This window comes from Lagopus leucura, unplaced genomic scaffold (genome assembly GCF_019238085.1).
Source record: "Lagopus leucura isolate 7727_CA_CO unplaced genomic scaffold, USGS_WTPT01 Super-Scaffold_100008, whole genome shotgun sequence".
Taxonomy (NCBI): domain Eukaryota; kingdom Metazoa; phylum Chordata; class Aves; order Galliformes; family Phasianidae; genus Lagopus; species Lagopus leucura.
Genome location: NW_024962265.1, coordinates 12,647,469 through 12,671,973, shown reverse-complemented (window position 1 = coordinate 12,671,973; position 24,505 = coordinate 12,647,469). Strand labels below are relative to the sequence as shown.

At 42.3% G+C, this 24,505-nt stretch overlaps 1 protein-coding gene across 4 annotated transcripts in view; it reads left to right on the top strand.

The window, feature by feature from the left end:
- Positions 1–23,361, top strand: part of SRPK2 (SRSF protein kinase 2) — an 86,573-nt gene extending 63,212 nt beyond the window's left edge. Inside the window, exons 9-16 of one of the 4 annotated variants that reach the window (XM_042872288.1) lie at positions 1,001–1,247; positions 1,810–2,298; positions 6,376–6,476; positions 6,577–6,684; positions 16,992–17,061; positions 17,759–17,851; positions 18,293–18,385; positions 21,743–23,361. In XM_042872288.1, coding sequence (XP_042728222.1) covers positions 1,001–1,247; positions 1,810–2,298; positions 6,376–6,476; positions 6,577–6,684; positions 16,992–17,061; positions 17,759–17,851; positions 18,293–18,385; positions 21,743–21,927 — 1,386 coding nt within the window. In that variant the 3' untranslated portion in view covers positions 21,928–23,361. Of the gene's footprint in view, positions 1–1,000; positions 1,248–1,809; positions 2,299–6,375; positions 6,477–6,576; positions 6,685–16,991; positions 17,062–17,211; positions 17,309–17,758; positions 17,852–18,292; positions 18,386–21,742 lie in introns of those variants that run through there. The other 3 variants (XM_042872289.1, XM_042872290.1, XM_042872291.1) reach the window with 3 other exon arrangements.
- Positions 23,362–24,505: the final 1,144 nt, after the last annotated feature.

The window sequence follows — 24,505 nt, the reverse complement described above, 5'->3', positions numbered from 1 at the left end:
AGTTGAACCTACTAAGGCTGAACCTACTTTCTGTGTTCAGAATCTGTATATAGTTTTAAGTAAGCATACAACATGCATGGAAGTTAGAATTAACTGTCTGGTTTTGATTGTCATGTAACTTGTTTTGAAGGTGATGGCGTTTATGGACAAACCTTTGAGAAAAGAATGTTTCTCATTGCACTTCATTTTTGAACTGTTTGAGGATATTTATTATGGTATTATTGTGGTATCTGTACAATGAATGAAGATTGGATTAAGCTAATTTACCTACTAGTAAAATTAGAAGTCAGAATTCAATTAAAATATAATAAATTGTTTCAGCCTTAGCAAGAATCTGTTTGTTTTTTTTTTCCCTTTGTTGTTAGACCTGGATTTTTTAATCCTTATGTTATATAAAATGCAAAATGTTTAATGATCACCATCTGTTCTTTGTGAATCATATGTTTTGGACCAAAAATAATGAAACTGCTTTCTTTTCACAGGGAAATAACTGAACAGCAAAGGACTTATTTCAAATTCTTTAGTATTTTCAGTCTTTTTGAATTTCTTATGCAATTTTTCTCAGCATCTTTTTGATGAGCCTTACCTGCATTGTACAGAGAGAGAATTGGTGTATATAGTCTATATGCAGATAAATAGGTATGATAGCAGAACATCTTCCACATACAATAGTATCGTCTGCTGATCTAGATTAAAATTACTGTTCTGGTTTAGGTTATAGGAATTTTATAGTGTCATCTCAGTTGTATTTTGTTCTTGGGTCTAATACACAGCAATGCAAAAGCATATACGAGCATCTAAGATTTTATAGTTTTATTTGATACACATAACCCGAGGTTGTACTTCATTTGAAGTAAAGTAGAATAACAGTCTATTTACTGTATTAATTACTACCCAGTACTTCCAAATAAAAAGGAGCCATACTGCATGCTTTTGGTGTAAGATGCCTTGAGGAGAATTGTTCAGGGTTTTGTTTGGTTTGTTTTTATTACTATTTCAGGTTGGGAAAATATCCAAAAACAAAAAGAAAAAAATGAAGAAAAAACAGAAGAGGCAAGCAGAGCTGTTAGAAAAACGCCTGCAGGAAATAGAAGAACTGGAGCGAGAAGCCGAAAGGAAAAAAATAGAAGAAAATGTAACCTCAGCTGTACCATCAAATGAACAAGAAGATGAGTACCACCCAGAGGTGAAACTAAAAACAGCTGATCTCGAAGAGGTCGTAGATGAAGAAACTGGAAATGATGATGGTTAGTGTCATCTGCTTTTATTGACCTTGAACCTGCTGTTTCAGAAGGGAAAGTAGTTGCAGCTTACTCACAACATTTTGTGTTGAAATTCTTTTTTAACTTAGGTGGTTCGGAGCATAGTTGTTAAGGTCCAACTCCTTTCTTGTTTCTGTTGCTTTCTTATAAACTATCTCAGTTTTGATGGAATTTTTATGTGTGTGTTTTTGTTCTACTCAAGCTATAAATATTCCTATCTCTATGGTGAATCCCTGTTTGACATTGACTGAGTTAAGGATTTGTAGTTCTTGCTTTCAAAACTGTTTATAGATTTCATGCATAACATTCTTATCTTGCATTGTTTCCTCAGTTACACTATCCTGAACCACTTTCCGTTGCTATTTTTTTTCTTCCAACAACCCTGTTAGTCCCCTTTCTTGCCTTAACTCAGATTTTAAAGTCTCTGAATGTTCCTTCTGTGCTGTGTTGGAAGTCAAGTACTTACTGAAGAGTTCATTTGTGAATGTTTGGTTTTGAGATGGTATGTTGATGTATGATCTGATATGTTGCTCGTTAAAATTTTTAGGTGAAACAGAAGATCAGGATGAAAAAGAAGACACAGAGAAAGAAAACACTGAAAAAGATGATGATGTTGAGCAGGAACTTGTCAGCAATGACCCTACAGACCCTAAGTGGATAGAATCACCTAAAACAAATGGCCATATTGTGAATGGCCCATTTCTATTGGAACAACAGATCGAAGATGAAGATGACGAAGAGGAAGAATGTCCAAATGCAGAAGAGTATAATCTTGATGAGCCAAATGCAAAAAGTGATTACTCTTATAGCAGCTCTTATGAACAGTTTAATGGTGAATTGCCAAATGGACGTCATAAAATTCCTGAGTCACAGTTCTCTGAATTTTCAGCTTCAGTGTTCTCTGGGGCTCTAGAGTCTGTAGCTTGTGGTTCTGCTGTTTCTGAAGGATCAACTGTAACAGAAAGAGAGGAAAGCAGCCCATCTCATGACAGGAGCAGAACGGTTTCAGCTTCAAGCACTGGGGATTTGCCAAAAAGTAAGTATTACTCTTGCTGGCATGTGCCATCCATGCCTGAAGTCTCTCAGAGTTGTAGGTGATGCCTTACTGTAGAATGAGTGCTGGAATTAAACCTTATGTATGTTTTATCTTTGTTCAGTGATGTTTGTATGCAAATGCCATGGTTTTTTTCACTTGAAAATTCAGTTCCAAGTCTTTTGAGTAGGCTGTCACATGCATTTTTCAGTAGCATTTCGGTAATAGAGGAGGATTCTATTGCACCATTTCCTTTACTTTGAGAAGTAGAACTAGAATTCTGTGATGTTGCCTTTACTTCACTTTTAGCTGAAGTTTTAAATATTTTCACTTTCTGAGTTAGTGCCAAACCTGCTTATGTTCTGGCCTGCTCCCTGCTTGACTATGAAGGGTGCGTACTGTAAAAATGGTGCCCACATGCCAGCCTCTAAAGACTGCTCCTCTGCAGTGTGCAGATTGCTCCCAAATCCTTGCTTTCCTAGGCGCTGCCCAGACTTGGGCATAAAATGGGATATGAGGTCAGATTAGTCATAGCAGGAGAGGGTCACAGCTGCAACTCAGTACTGAGAGCCATTTTTTTCATTGCTCACTGATTTAATCTTCTTGGCTTTGCCTGCAGTGAACATTTTACTCATTGACTATTACATCATCTGAATGCAAAATCTCAGTCATGATTATTTAAAATTTGCTGTTTTATCTTTGAAGAGTTATGGAAAAAAAGCAAAGCTGATGTCTAGAAATGAACAGGAGACTTTTGAGTTACTTTGGTCCCAGAACGTTCTGGTTAACTTTGACCTCCTATAACCAAGTTTCAAGGAGAAGCACACGTGTTCGTTTTTAATGACTTTACAAAATGTAAGATAAAGAAGTGTTTGAATTGATGCGAGTCTTTTGCTAGTACCATGGGCATTGATTACATTAAAAAAAATAAAAGGAGAGAGGATCAAATGAGTAGAATAGAATAGGTTATGTTAAGAGACAATTGTAATAATGTCCTTAAAGGCAGTCAAAGCATGCTCTAAGTAAATTGGATGCCTCTTCATGCATTCCAGCGTAAGAGTTTGATCAATGCAGCTTGGAACACAAAACAAAAGCTACCTTGTTCTGTTAAAATAAATCTACCATCTTAAACTTTAAGAGGAAAGTAAAACTGTTTTTTTATGCTTTTGAACTTGTTTTAAAGTGTATTAAATAAATTACTGTTGTAAAATATTTGCATTAACAGGTCATCTACACAGGAAAGAGAGAAAGAAGGTGGTATATGAAAGTACGCTTTATTCACATACACTTAAGGCCAGAGGTGTTGTGAGATTGTTTAACCTGGCTTCCTTTTAACGTCAGGATTTTTGCCATTGAATTAAATAGCTCCCATAGGTTTTATTTATGGTGTCATTGGCTAAAGTATAAATGCATGAGTTTCAGCTTCAATAGGGAAAATATTGAAAGACTAAATCTGTAAGCAAACAGAAGAAAATGAGATGGTTCAAGAGAAAATCAGAGAGCCTGCGTGAATGTCGTCCTGGATGAAGTTACTGGATTTAAACACAGCTGTATTGAAAAATACAGTAGAGTGTATTTCCTCATTTTTAGAGCTTTGAAGAGTGTTTCACACAGTTTATTATAGAATCTATAGAAGGTAATCTGCAAATAGACAAGAAATATGCAATAAAATACAATTGAGTAGAGCGGAATTTCTGCAAGATGTCGAGATTCAAGCTAATAAGTCTTCCAGTCCATCTTCTTATATTCTGTTCTCCCGTAAACAGTGGCTTCTTAATGCTTTGTAGCCTCTTAGAATCATATATCCATAGAGTATCTGAAGGGAAGGGTCCTGCAGGGATTATGGAGTCCAGCTCCTGGCTCCACACAACACCGCCCAAAATTCAAACCCTGTGTTTGTCTGGGAGCAGTGTCCAAACGCTCCTTGAACTCCAGCAGCTCAGCGCTGTGCCCACAGCCCATTAAGCTAAATTAGAATGAAGAAAGGTATGTCAGTTGCAGGCCATTCAGTATTCAAGTGGTGCTACTTTTTCCATTATATCTTTAGTGCTCTTTTCATGTTTGGATGCAGACTTCCTTTGCTTGTCTCCATATAGTCGTTGCTATACATTCTTATGTAATATGGTCTCACTAGTGTACTGGCTGATCTGCATTCAGTGGGTGAGCAACTACTTTTTGTCAAGTTTTTACCTTTATTTAATTCTTTCTCAAGTGTATACTGTGTGTGACCAAACGCTCCTAGGGACAGATTTATTAATTTCATCATGACTTTCCTCCTCATTCTAGTGTTTGAATGTTTACTAAGTATATTGTCATGGTGTGACTGTGAGAAGAGGAGGTGTTATTTCTCAGTTTTACAGAACTGGGGCACTTAGAAGTGAAAATTAGAAATGCTCACTAAGTTTGCCCTCAGGTTTGGTACCATAGGATGCTTTTTAAGAGTACTTGCTAAGAAGTACAGCTTTTTTGACTTCACAGTCAGTTGTGAATTATCAGTATTTGTCAAAATCAGAATCCGAGGTGCCTCATTCATCTCTCAGAAAATACAGGACATAAACTCACTGAGTTCATGAGAAAAACACAAGGATGTAGGCACTTGCCTGTTAACCTTTGCCTGTTCCCTGTGTTAATGGGAGGTTGCAAAATCCTTTCTAATGTTATTTTCAGATGCCTTACTAATGAGGCCTTTTTTTCCCTCTTCATTCTCCTGCTTTATTTACTGCAGTCCTTCACCTTCAATAAGATGTATGGGAAGGATTTATTTCAGCAATAGCAAGGCTACTGAACTGACTCTTGTTATTTTATGAATAAAGCATGGGTTTGTGTTTCAAAAAATTAGACCGTGCTATGCTGCTTGGTCTTAAGGGAAGACTTTAAGTAGTTCCTGTCTTTTCAGGGCTGGAATGCAGCTTTAATGCTCTCTCAGTGTGTTTTACTTTTATGCTCTGTTTTGGTGCTTTTTTTAGACTGGAGTCTTGCGCTCAATTGCAGCTCTTTTAGAGGACTGTTTTGTTGAGGTCACTGCCTGTTGTATCTTCTGCCATTTAGTGCTTTCTTTTCTTCCCTGGTAAGCTCTGCCATTTTCTTTTCCAGATGGCCATTATTTAGTGATTGCCCATTTGCACTTGCTGTCCCAGTGGTTCAAGATCTGAATCTCATTTCAGTCATTCCTAACTCATACCGCTAGACTTCTTCTCTTTTTCCTCCTTGTCTCATATGTAATGCATTTTCTTCTTCTAATTTACTTATGCAAGTTTAACAGATCATTATATCCCCATTGGATTCCCAGATGCCTTTCAGATCTGGCATCTCTTTCGTGTCTCACCGTCAGTTTCTGGTTGAGCTTTTGTAGCTTTGAGATGAAGAAAGTGATGGTTCCTCTGCTTTGTCTTACTTGTGATACTTGGTTCTTTCTTCCACATTTAAGACAACCTGCTTTCTTTCCCACACGTATTAGGAGTCAGCAGGTGGTATGTAAAAATACAAAAAAAAAAAAAAGAAGCAGGAGTCCTCAAACATTGTATGTTGGAATCTGCAGTGTGCTGGGAGAATATAAGGATTGCTGGATTAATTGGATCACAGTTTTGCAATTTTACTTTGAATCACGTTCAGTGCAAATAGATCCTTCAGAGAACTTTGATTCAAAGTTGAATTATCTGTGAAATGGTAACAGTCTCCCAGGCTCTGAAATCAGCCACGTTTGATCATTCCTTTTCCAGCAGGGCAGATCGAAAAACAACAACAGCAGCAGCCAAACTTCATGTACCTTAACCAAGAACGGAAGTGACGGATTCGTTTTCTCAACCAAACTGTTCAAAGAATTTCTTTCATGTGGAGTTTGAGTTTTAGCATTTTTTGTCATAGAACACGCTTTATTTTTTACTTAGCCACTCTGCCACATATTCTAATAATAGGTATATGGCAGTTTGTTAACAATGTGCTTGGTATTTGTGAGGATGTTTAGAAATCAAGGTAAGAAATCCGTTTATGTTGCTTTAATTTCTCCTAATGTTCAACAAAGTCGCTTATGGAGAATGAGTGGCATGTTCTGAATACTCTTCTGCTTTTTGTTTGTGTTAGCAAAAACTCGTGCTGCTGACTTACTGGTGAATCCACTGGACCCAAGAAATGCAGATAAAATTAGAGTTAAAATTGCTGACCTGGGAAATGCCTGCTGGGTGGTAAGTGTAACTCCATCAATTCGACTCTCTAGTCTTCACTATTTAGAACAGGCCTCTTTCTTGCTCATTTTTGCCATTAATGTGATTCTTTCTGTTTTAGCATAAGCACTTCACAGAAGACATCCAGACAAGACAATATAGATCCATAGAGGTTTTAATAGGAGCAGGTTACAGTACACCTGCTGATATCTGGAGTACAGCATGTATGGTAAGAACTATACAATATGTATACAATAAGTATTTTTCAAGAACAAAATCCTGAAAATAGTCATTTTCTGAGGGAAGGAATCTGATGAGAATGGTTCTGATATTTTGACACAAATGTAACACTATAAATTATAAACTATCAGATAGCATCTGATCACTGATCTCTTTTATTTCAGTATTTTAAGCACCTTTAATCAACAGGAAGTATTTTGGAGAAATGTTCTAGTTTTCATTTCAGGCATTTTAAACTGGCAGTTAAAAATATGTAAGCTTGGAGGGAAAGACAGGTATATTTTAAATGTCAAAATCTAATTGAAATTGTATGACTGCATATTTTGTCCCAATCTTAGACTATGCAATCCTGCCTTGTTTCCTTTTTCTTGCATAAAGTAATGAAAGCCTGAAATACTTCAAATTTTGCCAACTTCAGTGAAAGCATTCAACAGGTTAGGTTTGCAGATCACAGCTTTAGACTACTCTTGAAGGGAAGGAATTTATTCTATTGGAAAAAATATGTGGAAATGTTCTGTTCAATCTGTTTTAACGTGGTAAAACTGAAGTGATGTATTTTTTAAAAGCTTCAGAGTGTAGGAAGAATGAAAGCCTAATTGTTGCTCCTTCTGAAATGTTGATTCTGTTTGCAGTCTCACTTTCAGGACAAGTAAGCTGCATGCATTTTCTCATTAAAGATAGATTTGGAAGTACATTTAGAAGTACCTTTGTCTATTTAAAAAGTGAAAACTTATTCAAGTCATATTTTACAAATACATGTCTGAAAAGAGTAAGTGTGTGATGAGGAGAACACTTAAATACTAGACACAGTTTGCAGGCGTGGGTGATGAAAAGAATTGCAGAACTCAGAGAGGAGGAGGACTGAAAGGAACATAAAATCCTACAGATGTTATAAGCTCAGCAAGCCATGTGTTGGAAGTAACTAACTATAAGTAAATCTGCAAGTATGTATTCTCTGGAGTTCAGTACTAGTTTTTGTTTTAGTAGATGGAGAAGATCATCCATTTCTAAATTTACTCTTCCGTTTTGAGGCAAAATGCAGAATTTTGCTGTTACATTGAAAACAAAGCATAGAAGGTCTTCCCCAATTTTGATCCTGAATTCTTTATTTATTCTTCCCATAATTAACTGTAAGAGTACTATAGAAACTTTTCATTCCTTACATCTGATATTTTGCTAAGTTCTATTCTACTCGATACCTTGTTACAGTATTGAATGCTCTGTATTACTGTGCAGTCCTAAAGGTTGCACTGGTTCATCCTACATCCTGCTAATGATACTCGGTGGGAGTTGTAAAATACTTTCTTGTTCCTTTTAAATAGAGAAAATGGCTTCTGAAGGGTGGGATCTGTGACACGATATATGAGTTCTTATACTGCAAGATCTTTTACCTGATTTTAAGTATTTGTAGCAACCAGATGGGTTTTGAAAACACTGTACGGTATAAGGGGAGATGAAGAACGTGCAAGGAAGTATTGGGCTCATCCTACCCCTTCCATTTGCATTCACTTTCATGTTACATAAGCTCTATTGCTTTCTTCATGCAAATCCTTTTTAAGCTCAAGAAAATGAACCCAAAACCTAAAGAATCCCTCCCACTGATGGTGTCTTAATTCAGATTCATAATTATTAATGAAATTTCATTATTTTCATGGGAAAAAAATAATTCTGCTTTTTTTATATATATAAGGCTTAAATATAGTAAAGCATTTGAGACAGAAATCATGGAGTTCTCTTTGTCTTTTGCTACAGACATTGTATTTTTGCCCTTAAAAACAGTAGAAATACAGAAATCTTACATCACTGACATACAACTGTTGAATGCAGTTGTCTTCACTGTACAAGTGCAGTCATGTAAAAGATAGAGATCACCTCAAAAATTCATAGTTTAGAAACTCCTCAGGATCTGCTTTCATTCCTGTGTGGTTAGGAAATGGGTCACGGCAGTGTAAGTGCTCATCCTGTAGCAGAGGAAGCACCGTGGGAGGTTGGTATTAACTGTGCAGACCTTAATAGTCTTTCTGCAGAGAGTTTTTGACAGATTAAAAGCCAGAGGAACATGGCTGGTGTGGAAATGCAAACTCTTGATTAACTTATCTAGGCCATTTTTGGAAGTCATGATTTGATTCTCTCCAGTCCCTAAAGCATCCAAGAACTGAGGTTCTGAAGCGCTGTGATGCCATGACAGTCTCACTTGCTTCCTCAGGTTTGGATTCTTTGTTGTACTTGGGTGTGATTCAGAAAACATCCTTCTAGGTTTCTTTGCTCGTTTCCATATTTATGCCAGTTTATCCTGTAGTGTTTACACCTATGTTTTCAAAGGGGACTGTCTGCTGAAGCTGGAGGCGTTGTTTATTTTGCTCTGACTGACTGAAAATACAGCTCAGGTATTCTGTGAGCTGTGCTAAGACAGATTCAATGGAGAGGAAGGTGATTCTCCACCTCCTTGAATTCTTGCTTTGCATATATGACAGGTCCAGTGTTATTAAGAACAGTTTTGATGTCTGTCCTCTGTAAAATGAGTGATTCAGCAGTATTGCTGTTATTTTATTCTCTGCAAGCATCCATCCTATTTTACTTCATATGGATACATATATATATAAAAAATATGAAATATGATATCACTGAGCACACATAATGTCTGCCAACTCACCCCTGTGCTAACTGCATTTAGTATTTTCCCTTAATTGCTTTAAAGAAGGGAGGAGGGGCAGGTTGCTAAGGGCTAGCAATATGTTAACAAGAGACTGCGAATTTGAGCTTGTATTCAGGGTAATTCCTCTAATAATACCTCCCTGTCAGAATAGTATTGAATGCTTGTCTGGAAGGGGTGACATTTGGCTTTGCACTGGGAGGTGTGATACAATTACAGATCCTGTCCTTCGTTCTCATAGTGGTTTTGATATTGAATAAGCTTTCTTGTCTCAATTTATCTATTGAATGCTAACACACACCTTGCAGAAGTCTGTTCCTAATATGTGTGTATGAAGTAAGGTGAACGCAAAGTAAGACAGTATTTGAGCAAAGATGAGACATTAGGCTTTTAAAACAGTTGTTCAAAACTCTGAATCGTTGTTCTCTGAGCCTGAACAGAAAGTTGAAAATATTTTTGTCTCACAAGGACAGAATTGCATGGTAATGTGTCTGATAGATGTTTGCGTATCCAGGACCCTCAAATCAGAGATTTCTGACCATTGTCCTCACAGAGACCGATCCAGGTGAGCTCCTCACTCCTGTGTCTGCGTAGCTCTTTTTGACAGAAGACTTCCTGCTTCAAAGCCATGGGCAGGTTGTTCAAATTCCACAGCACGGCTACCAAACCCTCCTGGAAGGGCTGCTTCCCGAGCGGTCAGAGCACTGCACCAGTACAACTCGTGCATGAAGACTGCTTGCCTTGCAGAATAGAAGGGGATTTGCCATCTGCTATATATTCATTAGCGTGTTGGATACTCTGTTGAAAACACCTCGAGCTTTTCCTCTTGGTTTGTAGATTTTGTGAAGGACTATCTGAAGTGCATCGGGCCCAGGCTTCACATGGTGTCTTAACTTGATTTTGTGCTTTATGCTTTATTTCAGCCTGAGGTCTTTCCTTACCTTTTGCTTGTTAATGAAACAACCCCTTTCATTGGGATTAGCATTGATTATGCGAGTAGAACTACTGGCTTCTGTGTTGACTTGTACCTAAGGCACAAAGAATTATTGTCAAACACAGAGGTGTACCACAGACTCTGCAGCAAACTCTGTTTTTTCTAATGCCATCTGTTGAGTGGTTTTATTTGCTGTTTAGTAACAAGCATGAGGATGATGATGATGTTTTTAACAAAAGCCTCAAATTACGGTGCCCTGAGCATGCAAAGGGTCTGTGTTTATGTGTGCACAGCTTCTTTCACAATGCCCCCCTTAATCTGGCTGTTAGGACATGGTACGTTGTGTCTGCATGGAGTGCTGTCGTTGGCTGAGCTCTGCTCATATGGGTTGGCTTCATTGAGCCACCAACTCCATGATTTTGGTGCAGCATCCTAAGAGAGAGTGGAATTGTAGCATTTGTGTTATTATCTTTAGTGTGAATATGGTCAGAGATTGTCATCGGGATTAATTGTGCTGGAAATCTACATAAGAAGAGTCATGTAAGGACTCTACCTACCTGAATACCTTATGATGTAACTGAAGCAAGGTAAGAGAAGGAGAAATAACTCAGCACTAAAAACCCTGTAGTTCCCTTTCTTTTGGTGTTATGTCAGTGAATAAGCACCGCTGTGAGCCTGCAGCCTGTGGGCTGAATCTTCTAAATTTAGATGATTCACCGCGGCCCAGTTCTTGTACCCCAAACAAGAAAAGTACATTTTGAAACCTGATTTAGGGAAGGAAGGAAGGTATTCTCAGGCCAGTACCAGTCCTCTGCTCAGCTAATATGAATTTTTGAGTCCTAAGAAAAGAAAAAGGGAAAAGTGCAGGATGATGAGCAGCTTTGGAGGCTTAGAATCACTGCACGCGTGATGTGCTGTGGAGCTAATGGAGTTAGGTGCCAGTGGGGTTTTCAGGGCTGTGGCAGACAAGTTGGTTCCTTGTTCTCTGCTCAGCAAAAAATGATAAAAATGTAACTGAATTTTTTTTTCCACTTTGATGGACTGGGCCTGAATGATTGTTACAGCCATGTGCTGGACATCAGCACGTTTTGCAAAGGAAATTGCATGGTGCCCTTCTTTCACCAGCACGGCCTACTTACGTGGGATGCAGAACTGCTTTCATCCAAAGTGAGACACTGGGAATCTCTCCTCACAGTATATTCTGCAAAATCCTCCGTCCCCTCGCTGTACTAAATCCTATTTTAATTATGCCAACAAGGAAGAAGTACATTTCTCGTTTTCACCCCCAAAAAAGGATGAGGTCTGGAGCCAGGAGTGCCTTTGGCTGAACTGAAACTGCCCCTGGATCAGGCTGAATTTCTGCATTTGCTTTATTGAGAGGGTCACTTTCTGCAGAGCATAAACTGAAGAGAGACACTGAATGATTTAGCATTTCCTGAATCTCAAAAGCCATGGAACAGAGCACTCCACTGCTGCTGCCAAGAATTGCTGGCAGGATGAGGGAGCTAGCATTGGCTGAGGGCATCCCTTTGTATTGCTCCTGGAAACGACTGCAAGCACTGTGATTCCACTGTTTATTTTTTTTTTATTTGGACTGGAGGCAGGAAAAGCACCTGAAAGGATGAGTGTCATCATCTGACTTCTGTTGCTCGTTATGTACAGCCTTGTTTTAGCTGCGGGGAGATGACTGTATCGCAAGCTAGAACATTAACAAGACAATATGTTTCTAAAACACGTCTGAGCTGGCTTCCTGGTGAGTTGTGGTTCCTGAAATATCTTGTTTTTAAAATGAGAAGCAGCTAATAGGTCACAGTTGTAGATGGGCAGGAAGTCAGAGAAGGAGAGAATTGTACTTGCTGTTTTTTCTATCCAAAGAGAATACAAATGATTAAAGGAAATACTACCAGGATGAGATGAAGAAGAGGGCAGGCAAACAGCTTTCATAATAAGAGAGAATGCTATTACAGCTTGTGGTACCAGGCAAGCGAGCTTACAGGTTGGTTGTTTTTTTTGTGAGCCATTCTATTCATATGAGAGAGCTCTGAGGACAGAAGGAAGAAGGAGCAGAGCATGATATGAAGCAAGCTTGTGATGTTACATGTAAATGCTTGTTGTTCAGCCCCTTGCTTAATTCTTTGTATCGTGCCCTGTGACGTGGAGAGAGCTGTGCTTACCTGCTCTTTGTGTTGTGTTGTCAGCAGGAGGAATCAGCCGTGCCATCGCAGGGCCACGAGTACCACTGCAGCCACGATGTGTGAGCAGCGCAGTGCCGTAGGCGTGATGGCATGTGCGGTCTGCACAGAAGCAGAAACATGGAAAACAAGAAATGCCAGAGATAAGAAAAGCTTCAAGTCACTATGCACATATTTTTCAGTAGGCAGATACAGTACAAAATGCTGTTATTAATCACTGTACACCCTTTTGCTTTGAAGGTGGTGGGTGGACAACCTGAAACATTCAGAAGAAAGTGGTTTTTCAAAGGAACTGAGTTTCCAGAGCAGCCACTCAGCATTTGCATGATTCTGAGACTGGAGTTTTATCAAAGAACAGAAAACTATTTCCTCCTTAAGCATCCCTTGCATGTCTGTGTTTTGTGTGTCTGGCCTTTCTTATCAAGCAGCAACCGTGCAAAATCCCTTTTATATTTTTTCACTGCCTGGATATTCAGAGTAAGATGTTCATGGGAGAGCAAACTGTTATCTGGTGTGCTTGTCTCTCTTGTTGCTCTTTTTTTGTTGTTCTGTTTTGTTTTGTTTCCATGCTCCCACATACCTGTGGAAGAGCATTTTTAAATCTAAGCCTGTTTTTAAAGTAGCAAGTCTTCTCATTCACAGCTCTTCACTTCGGCTGAAACTCTGTCCAAGAGCTGGATCTTGTCTGACGAAATCATAATCCTGGCCTGTAGTTTGTTGTCCTTTTTCAGCTGGGGCTTCATAAGAGAAATTCAGGGAGCCTGGTGAAAGCCAAGTGAATTATTCTTCTAGTTCTCTCCCAGACATCTTTCCCGAGGCATGCAGCCATTTTCAATCACCAGATTGAGTACACAGCTGTCATACACTGAAAATGTAGCTATTTCCAATTGTGTGATTAGACACGGATCCATAATGTGCGATAGCAGTGCCAACAATTCAGTATTGTGGTGGGTTCATATACAGCCACATGGCAGGGAAGGAATCGCAGCCTCTCCGGAGCCTACAAAAGCAGCAGGGTGACCATTTATCTGAAATGTTCTCCATCTGCAGATGGTGAGAAACAGTCTAGACTGTTTCCCCGTGATAACCTTAGAAAAGTGGCGAGTAGCAGTTGCCAATGCAGTCAGCAAGGAGGGCTGATTGCCTTGGGCTTTTGTGCCATATGTTAAGTGTGCTTTGTCTCATTTGTTATCTACATATAATAGTTGCAGTGCTGATTTCTGTTGAGGTAAATGTCAACATTAAGAAAAAAAGGATGATAATTCAAAGTTTTGAGTTTTTGTCAAAAAATGTAGTATTAAAAAATGAATATTTTGAAAAGGAAAGTAATTACATTAGTATGGCTAGCTTGCATTTGCAGGACCATAGAAATGATAGGCGTATTGTGTTTGGAAGGGACCTCCTGAGGTTCAGTGGTCTGCTTGGCTCCTGCTTGAACCATGCTGAATGTCAAGGCTACATCAGGTTGTTCAGAGCCTCATCCCATTGCGTGTCACGTATCTGGCCAGGTGGCATTTCCACAGCCTTTCTAGGCAGCCCATCCCAGTGCACTGCCAGTTTCTTCATAGGACTTCTTCCTTCTGTCCTGTTGGAATTTCCCATATTGCCACCTGTTTCTATTCCCTGTTGTCCTTTCACTGTACCTTTCTTTTCAATCATTGCCTTTCAGGAAATGGAGTACAAGTAAATCCCCCCTTTGCCTTCCATCTCAGAGGTTTTCCCCTGATCTTTCTGGATTCTCTCCTGTGCTGGTGTTCCCAGGCTGGTCACAGGTCTCCAGATGTGGGTGTGAGTGCTGAGAAGAGGGGAATAATCCTTTCTGCCCTGTGCTGGTAATGTGTTTGTTACTGCAGCACTGCACATGCTCAGCCTGCAGCATTCCCTGAGTGCTCTGCCATCCTCAGCTCTTCTTACCATCTGCCAGGTCTCTGGGTCCTGATTGTATCACAGATTGACACCCAGTTATGAATTGGGTGGTTCTCTGTACCTGCCGTTGGGTGTAAAGTACTGAAAAGTGCTCAGTGCCTACAGAGCACCTGAGTACTGCCAGAGGCAGGGTCCTGAATCCCAGCTGCTCTTTGGGTGGCACTTATCAGTGATTGCACGCACTGCTGGGTGCACCCACTGTGGACATGAGCTTAAAAAGGGGAACTCTGGCTGTTATCACCCAGAGGTTTCGTTTTCCTTTCAGCTGTTTACCTGCATGCTTTTCATGCTGACTCTGTTTTGCTTACTTTATGGTAAAAACCTCAGTCAAGGATTTATTCTCCTTTAAAGGAAGTCTTGGGAATGCCATCTATCGTACGTGAACTGGCTGTTGCCCTGCAGGGCTCTAGGAACCTATTGCCCGCTGGTTCCAGATGTGAGGTGTTTTCCTGCACAAATGCTAAGAGTGTTGTTGCAGGTATTTATTGCAGCACCCAGAGGGCAAGGCTGTCTCTGGGCTGTCCCTGCGTGTCTGACTCAGGAGTTGTTACGGTTTTGGTGCAGAGGCCTGTAAGGAGGGTCACAAACTGAAATGTCTGAGGTTGCACCCATCCCGGGCATGGAGTCAAAGCTGTACAGCAACAGAAAGAGGGGAACAGCATCACAATTTTGAAAAGCTTTATTTTCTCTTCAGCAGGAGAGTGGTATAAATATCCTAAATCTGTGAGGGCTTGCAGCTCTCGTTAAATAGCATCTGATCTAAAATTCTGTGTGCTGCTGTGGAATGCTTGCTGCTTATGCTTCTCTCTGAAACGTTTTTACAGTTTTTCCAATTTAATCATTTTAATCCCACGCAGACATTTTGAACTATTAATACTTCATTTTCTGGGACAGAAGCAGTATTCCTTTGCAGTTCACCTTTGTGACTAAATTCAGCTACATTTACATTGTTCTCTAGGAATCTGTGTTAAAGAGAGAGAAGTTTCTTAACGCCCTCAGAAATCAGCTCCTTCTGCATGTGTGCTGAGAAAGTTAGCTCTGGTTTTTAAATGGATGTATTTCTCTTGGCTGCAGAGGGGACACTTGTGGCTTCTCAGTCTCATCTTGAGAGAGTAACAATGTTGGGTTGGCCGTGTTGGGTTGACCATGTGTAGCTCCTTGCTATCCTAAAAATGTCTTCAGTTTAAATAGCTGATAATAATTTATGAAGTCTCTCAGTTTATTTTTTTTAAGCTGTAAAATAAAACTCCCAATCTTGAACTCAGAGTAGAATAAGAAAAAATATGAATGACTGTTTGTGAGTGGTAATGTGTTCAGAAATGAAAGACATTTGTAGGATCAACAAAAATGTCAGCAAAGGGTATTTTTGCTTTCTCAACCACTGTGTGAGATGGCACTGAATTGTTCTGGCTGTAGCCCACTTGGATCACTCTGCAGTTCACAGCTTGAAAAAGTCAAGTGCCCATAAGTAGGTTAAATTTACAGGTGATTCAACAACTCCAGATCATGGATTGGAACAGAAAAGTGTATATTTTCAGGAAACAAGTATTTTATAGTAAATGTTCTGACCGAGTGAAATTCCTTTATAAAGCTGTGCCAGCAAGCTCTGTCTGATTTTTGGAATGGTTTTGCTGGTCTTGGAGATGGAAAGCAGCTTGGTATTTACACCACCTGGAAAGAATTAGATTCCTGTGGCTGCCTGGGTAGTTGGTGAGCAGAAAGAGAATCGCTTGACAAATCAGGTCCATGTTTGTACACGAGTACAGGCTCCCATCAGTATTTTATTCCTTTGAGGCTTTTAATTCGCGTTACATCTGAAAGGAGAAACTCTGCTCATAAGTAGAAATGCTGCCCGTAGGTTTTGTCTTGACCTATTGCAGGGTTTGCATCCCATGGGAGCACCGCAGGGACCCAAAGGGATCGGTCTGTTCTGATTTCCTTCATCAGTGTGAGCCTTGGTGTTTTATTTACCCCACAATCGCAGTACTTACTTTGATGACTTCCGATTCATAAAAAACACGTTTTTAGAAACTGTTGTAGATTTAGAGTCAACAAGGAAGGTTACCCTGTTTGATAATTTGAAGTCATTAATTATAGTTAGAAATGAATTTTATTTCCTGTGCAGACATTTGTATTTCAGTCCTTGGCATTTTTATCTCTGACAGATAATCAGCCCTCAGGTACAAGCGTAGCTCCTTCCCCTCTGTTTAGAAGAACCTGTCTCACCTCTGTCGCACACATTTAACACAACTGAGGCCCAGGATGCTGGCTAGGCCGTGGTCCCACACTCCTTGCCCAGCTCCTCCATTCGCCCTGGCTGTGCAGGCAGACAGTGTTGGGCTGCACTGCTGGGGTGGTTGGTGCTGAGCGTGGGGCTCCCTCCAGAGCCCAGGTTCATGCTGTTCTCCACGGCAGGACCTGTGGTTCCCAGGTGAGTAGCCCTTGCAGAGCCTCAGGTCCCACTGCAGGCCTTTGGCTTGGAGCATTGGTTCCCTCTTTGTTCCGATCGATGTATTGCTGTCGTTTTAAGATTAAAAGCTTTATTTCCATAATACCCATTAAAGTGTCTGTTATGTTATGTTATATTATAGGCATTTGAGCTAGCAACTGGAGATTATTTGTTCGAACCACATTCTGGTGAAGACTATTCCAGAGATGAAGGTATGAACCCTTTGAGATACTGCGTGTTTCTGTACATTTCCACCTTCTTCTTAAATTTCTAGCAAGCTTACAGTGGGCTTAATTTTTGTTGTTGAGTGAATTGTGCAACACATTGTTTTCAGAACATAAATACAATTTTTTTCTTTTTAGTTGTAAGTTCCATCAGTAGCAGTGGGTGGGCAAAAAGTCCCTTCTGCAGATATTCATCTACTTAGCAACTGCCTGAAGGAATTAAACTGCCCCTCTTGTAAGACTGCATTTGTGTGGAAACTTGACTGAGAATAACAACATCTTAGTTTAGAAAAGAAGCGTAGAATTTGAACTCCGTAGCATTTTCTAAGATTGGCACTGGAATAATGTTTACATTGTGTATTTTTATCTGAATTAGACGACTACTAATTTTTTTAAAATGAGAATTAACTCCTGCTTCCATCTATATACCTGTCCATTCTCATGCTTGTTTGCTTGTAAGTGCCCTTTGCAGTGGTAACGTGGGCATCATTCATTGTTCCTAAGTGCTACTAATGATGCCAGAGCTCTGCTGATCCTGGAAACCTCTGCATGGATTTGCTGCAAACATTGTTGATTTGAAACTATTTCTGATTTTTTACTAATTCCAGTTTCTTTCCTCTTCTTTTTATCCCATCCTTTCCCTGCCCCTTCCACTCCCGTATCCTTTTTTTTCTCTCCCTCATAGACCACATAGCACACATCATAGAGCTGCTAGGCAATATCCCAAGGCACTTTGCTCTATCTGGAAAATATTCTCGGGAATTCTTCAATCGCAGAGGTAGTACCTCTTCTTTTTGGCAGGTGCCGTGATGCAGACAGAAGTGGAATTGCTGCTGCTGGTGGTAGCACGTCCCGCTGAGGAGCGGTTTCTGAAATCGTGCAGCAATAACTTAGTTTGGAAAAGCAAAACATGCGGAAATCTGTGACAAACTGATTTTTTATTGTACTTTTTTTAAACCAAAACCTCCTGACAAAAAACTGTTGGCTACCTCTTAAGGTATGCAGCAGAACTTTGCTCGTGGCAGCCAATACTCAGCTGTGGTTCAGAGAAAGAGGTTTTGCCGAAAGCATCTTTCCAAACAACCACGGGGCGCCGCGTGTGTCTTTTTGCCAGGCTCAATCTATTTCTGTCTGTACCGGGCCGTGTTGGTGTGTGCATGCACCGTACTGATTAAACTGTTGTATGTTTCTGTTTTGCTGGCAATGTTCTCCAATGCAGACCACATAGCTTTGATCATTGAACTGCTGGGAAAAATCCCTCGAAAATACGCTATGTTGGGGAAATATTCCAAGGAGTTTTTCACCAAAAAAGGTAACGGTATTTATGCAACACTAATTTAAAGCATAATACTATCCAAAAGGAGAGTGTGTGCATTTATGGGTACTGGAGACATATTCCACTTAATGGAGAGCTCTTCTTTGGAAATTATTCTGGTGTGAGCTTGATTTTTCAAGAAAGTGAAAATTTGCAGTACTCGTTTCAGTATTTCATTTAAAATTCCTTTTGGGACATACTCAGCAACATGTGAGCGTTACAAATGTCTGTGCGAGTCTGTCGTCAGATGTCCATGTAAATGTCAGCTGTGCACAGCTGTGAGCTGCTGGAGCAGAGCCGTGCCCTCCTTCGGTGTGTGCTGCTGGCACCTGCTGACGCGCAGGGAGGGCAGCAGGCTGCAGGCACGGGGTGTGCGAGAGGGCAGCGCTCCAGAGCGGAGCACGGGGAGCTCCTCTGCATCCTCCTCTGCAGGAGGGTGGATGAGGACAGAGCGCTGCGGCCGCTCCATGCTCTCGCTGTGAGCGCCTCCACTGCCGTGGGCCGTAGCTGAGCTGTGCGTCACTGCACGCAGGAACAGAATTTTAACCCAACAAACATGCTGGCCTGTTAGCGCCCGGTACTTGGCCAGGCTGCTCTGAAAGACATGCTTCTTACCCGGGAGGGCTTGTCCGTTCTCCATGTGTTCTTCCCTTCCTTTCCCTGTCAAGTGCTGGGGTAGCACCACGGCCTGCCCTGCCAGCGCTGGGCCACGAGGCCGTGTGGGGCTGGGGGGGCACAGGAGCTGCGTGTGGCAGCTGCTGGGCTGCTACTGTGGTCCTGTGGGGGTAATGAAGGCAGAGTGGCAGTGGCTGCCTTACTGGGGAGCCTGAAAGCCCAGGACTTCAGTGTGGAGGAGAGGGGGCTGCTGGGTTTTTTCAGAGCAGTGGTAGCAGTGGAAAAGCTGGGAACAGCTGTTGTACAGCAGGGTGAGTGCCAGGGAAATGCGGCTGTGGGCATACAGCAGCACTTCCCACCTGTGGGCAATGAGTTTGAAGAGCTGCTGCTACCTGGGACAGGCAAATCAAGGACAGAGGGTCCAGGAATGTGCAAAACAGTGAAATAATGGGGCAGGAACGGACCCCCCAGCATCCCCAGTGTGGAACTTAAGTGATCATTTAAAGTCTGGACCGCACAGAGATTGTTGTTACTGCATCCCATCCTCTTAAGAGCTTCTACAGCCTTCACAGAACTTCTGGGAGGAAGCTCCCATCTGTGGTGCACGTGCTGCCCAAGCACACTGGTCCCAGGTTCATGAATTCAACCCCCATATGACAAAATAAGAGGAGTATGCAAAGGGCATGACCTCAGGTGTCATGGTGACAGCCACCCAACACCAGCATCCCAGTGTGCAGTGATGTGCATTTTGTGCCATCGGAGCATGGGAAGAAGAATATACAGGAGTGCTCAGGGGAGAATACCTGTGGCAGATGCACTTTGTTCACAAAGTGGATGGCGACGTTGGATTTCCAGGCCTTCTGATGTGTTCGGGTTTTTCCTTGAGAATATAGTGCCTAAAACAACATAATTTAAATACAAGGATGAAGACGGGCTTTTTTCTTTATTTTTTTGGTGTGATGCAGTACTACTCATGAGACACTGCTGCTGGAACCATCCCCATGTGAACTGCCAGAGGACACTCTGCTCTCCCTCCTCTGTCTCAGTCCCCTCCTTCCGTACTAGACAGAAAAAAGAAGGAGGGCACTGACACGCCGTGGGCCGCACATCCCACTTTCTGTTGCCGTAGCAGTCTTCTCTTTCTCTTGCCAGGGATTGACCATTTGCAGTCTTACTGAGTTGGAGCCTTTATGACAGTGCCTGGAGAGCTGCTTTTCAGGTGGCACCATGAGGAGAGCCTTCTGCTGTGCTGAGGTGGCAGACATGCCCTGCTGGGCACGTGGCACTGCCAAGCGGTTGGCTCAGGCTCCCAGAGGCAGGCTGGGGGTATGGCTGTCTTTGGCTGCCCTAGAGCTTCCATGACCACAGGGATGTAGGCGGACTCAGAGCCGACATCATATTGCCCATGATGGGCAGCAGGTTGCAGGCGGCTGATTTCAGCTGCTGACAGCAATCAGTTTGCCAGACCGCTCTGCTTAAAATAGTGTGACTTGCGTGCCCCATGCAGGATGACACAGCACGTCTGTGAGTCTGTGGATGAGTTGTGTTCAGCCTCCAGTGCTGGCTGAGAACCCACTGGCAGCCCCAGCGGTTTGGGGAAGGTGCAGAATCGTGACGAGGGTAAAAGTGCCCACAGAGCTGTTTCTGTAGCATCGCACAGGGGCTGAGGCCCAGGTACGTGCCTGGGAAGCAGGGAGGTGGCAGCGGAGCAGGAGCAGCCAGAAGAGCCTTTCTTTGCCATCAGTGCTGACAGCCTGCAGATACACATAGGTATATTGCCAAGCCTGATGGCAGAAGAGCTGTCACATCCTTCGTTTGGTCTGAATCACACTGCCAGGTTGGCCACGTGCCACCTTTTTGGTGGGGCTCAATGCTCTGGTGGGTTTGAAGATGATGCAGGCAGCACTGGTGGCCGCGTTCTGTGGGAGCAGTCAGCTGGGCCCCTCAGAGATGGAGCAGAGCCTTCAGTGCCAGACCTCTGTGTTTGGCTCGGTTTGCAGCTAGTTGCAGCCACACTGATGGCAAATGTCACGTAGCATGGCAGCGTGACCCATGCTGCTGAGACTTGTGCGTTAAGATTGGGGCAGTTTTTGTGAGACTCAGGGGTGTGGGCTGATGAGAAAGCAGAGCCTTCAGTATTCCTGCTGCCTGCGAGCGCGCGATGGGGTGCTTTTGTGTGGAGGAAACAGAAGGAAGGCCTGCAGCTCCTCACAGGGAGCGGAGGGGCAGCGCTGAGCTCTGCTCTGTGTGACAGCGGCAGGGCCCGAGGGAACGGCATGGAGCTGCGTCAGGGGAGGGGCGGGAAAAGGGGCTCGGGAAAGGCTCTGCACCAGGGGGCGGTGGGCGCGGAATGGGCTGCCCAGGGCTGTGGGCACGGCGCTGGACTGGGAACTGCTGGAGTTCAAGGAGCGTTTGAGCAGTGCTCTCAGACATAGGGGTTGAATTTTGGGCTGTGCGGTGGAGCCAGGAGCTGGAACAATGATCCCTGTGGTGCCTTCCCCCCTCCGAGATGTTCTGTGATTCCGAGATAAGAGGAAAACACAGGCTGGCCCCAGTGCTGTGTGGGTGTAAGGATCCCTCCTTGGTTTCACGCTGGCTGTGCTCATTGCAAGAACCTCAAGCAGGCACGTGGTGCGCTGATGTTACTAAATAGCGCTTCTTGGAGAAGAACTAAACAAGGATTGGTCACTACTGGGTAAAGGGGCATTTTTCTAATACTGGTAATGTTTGTGTTTGCAGGAGAACTGCGACACATTACGAAGTTGAAGCCTTGGAGTCTTTTCGATGTGCTTGTGGAGAAGTACGGCTGGCCTCACGAAGACGCTGCACAGTTTACAGATTTCCTGATCCCCATGCTAGAAATGGTCCCAGAGAAACGTGCTTCAGCTGGAGAATGCCTTAGGCATCCGTGGCTGAATTCTTAGCAGAATTTCTCAGCTATAAAACAAGCCAGCAACCACTTTTCAATGCATCGGACCTAAATGGTGACTGTCACAAATCCTCTAGCAGGATCACACGTGAGCTGGCTTCAATCCTCAGACCTTTATTTTGCTTGAGGTACTGTTTGACATTTTGCTTTTTGTGCACTGTGTTCTTGGGGAAGGGTAGTCTTTTTGTCCTCAGCTAGTAGTTTACTCACCCACTTTCTTCAGAAAACACTTAACGTGTCTTTAAGCATTGTTTCTTGTGTTGTGTGGCATTCAGATGTCAGATTTTTGAACAAAAGAAACTTCCTCCCATGTGTTTTGGCAAGTTTTGTAACTATTTATGAAAAAACTATTTTAGCTGATGCATATTATATAATTTACAAGCGTAAGAAATTTATGAAGTCAGAAGTGAGTTATGGCAAGGAACTGTACAATTTTATCTTCTGGCAAAGGGACATCATTCTTGTATTATAGTGTATGTAAATGCACCCTGTAAATGTTTATTTCCATTTAAATACGGGACCGGGGACTCAACTTCAGAGTAAAGCTACTAAGTTTTAGAGAGCTTTATAGCAAACCAATTGCATGTAGTGACTTCAGACTGCTTTAAGGAATTGTGTAAACTTTCTATTCTGTAGCAGTTCCCGTTCATTGGATTTTAAACAAAGTGGCTCTGGTTTACAGGATTTCATTCCCCAAACGGCACTTTAAAGGAAGGCTAGACTTCTTTCTAATAAAGTATGCATTATCATTTAGCACTCCCTTTTAGAACTTTTGCCTATTTTAAGTGCTTTTAAGGAAAGAAAAAAGCAATTTCCCTTACAATGTGATAGTGAAGACATGGTACCATATGGTGTTGCCTTTTTCTAAGCACTGTAAGTTGTACTATACCTTAAGAAACAAATTAAAGGTCGAGCATGAGAACCACTCTGTGTAGAATTACTGATCTTTTATAATAAAAGTGTGTGCTTGAGTCAGCAAAGGGAGGACAGCTGCAAATACTTACAGTGCAGTGAGTAAAATGCAAGAAGCGAGATCATGCTCATCCCATTCATAGCTTTACATGTTTCTAAAACAAATTGCACTAGCTTTATTTTTCCCATAACTAGACATACAGCTCTTTGTACGTTGCACGCAAAACTACGCTTTCCTAGGAAAAAAGCTACATAGACTGAGGCTTATAGGCAATACAGATTTTAGAATGTACGATACGGAGGTGTGTTGGCCTCTTTTAGAAGTCAGTGGGATGAATGTAAGCTTAGTTCTGATTTTCATGTAACTATGGTGCCACTTTTTACTGATTTTGTCCATATGAAATTTATTCACATGCCTTTGCAATAACTAGATTGTGAGAAAATAGCCCCATGCTGTAACAATAACCAGTTGTTTGAGGTGCTTGCAGTTGTCTAATTAAAGTGTTTTGTTTTTTCAGTGTGCTGTCATTGGCATCTTTGATAGCCCTAAGCCACTGTTGGCTAGAATGACGCGCCGTGCTGGCGGTGGGTGGGGGTGACCCAGGCTGAAGCACAGCTCTCTGTTCACGTAACCAACATCGCATGGGGTAAATCCGATCCTTCCGCAGGGAAACGGGGCAGGATGGGCTGCAGTCGTGGGGTGCTAAATGAAATGAGACCAAACTGAGCCGTGTTTCACTCAAGGTGTTTTAACTTGATGTAAGCAAGCAGCTGCTTACCCCCTCCCTACACCCCTACACACCTCATCCAAAAAGAGACCCTGCTGCCAAGGAGCACGCCGCCAAGACTACGGTGCAGAAACTTATCCTGTGCTGCAGCCCTGCACCAACGGGGTGTCAGCACCGGGTCCCTCTGCCTTCTGCTTCCCTCTTCTCGCAGGAACCGTTTTTAAAGGCCTCAAGGATGACACTGATGAGAAGAAACAAAAGGCTACAAAGGAATCCAGAGAGGTAAAGCGTTACGCTTCACACTTGGCCATGCCGTTGGTTGTGTCTGGATGCTGCAACTGATTTCAGGGCTGTTCTTAAATACACAGAGAATAGCAGCATTTGCATCAGTTTAAATGCCAGTCGAATGAGGGACTCACCGCCGCTGCACTCCTTTCCATTTGGTTGACCACTGCGACAGAACCAACCGTAGGGGGAGAGAGAGCCAATGCTGGGCCTGTTCTGCTGCACCTGCTCGCACGGTAACTGCAATGCAAAGTGCTAACAGTTATTAGGTCATAGATGGAGGTGGCTCTGGTTAACCAGCTGTGAACTGTGGCCATGATTTCTCAGGAGTGTGTTAGGTTTTTTCTTTTTTCTGCTGCACTGGTTGGTAGCTGGGCAATTTGCTTCTACTGCACGACCGCACAGAACACAGCGTGTTCCGTATCACGTCTGTGTGTTTTGCAGAGCCAATGCCTGTTCAGGGAAGGAACAGAAAGTACTTTTCTGATAATTATGAGCAGATAATTGTAAGTAAACCCAATAGTGTCTGTATGCTAAGAATTACCACTTTTTCTCAGAGAGCAGCAATTGTCATTTCCCATCCTGTCCAGTGGCAGGTTTTCCAGCAGCCAGAGCAGAGGAAGGTGCACGCTGGTTTTCTTCTCTCGG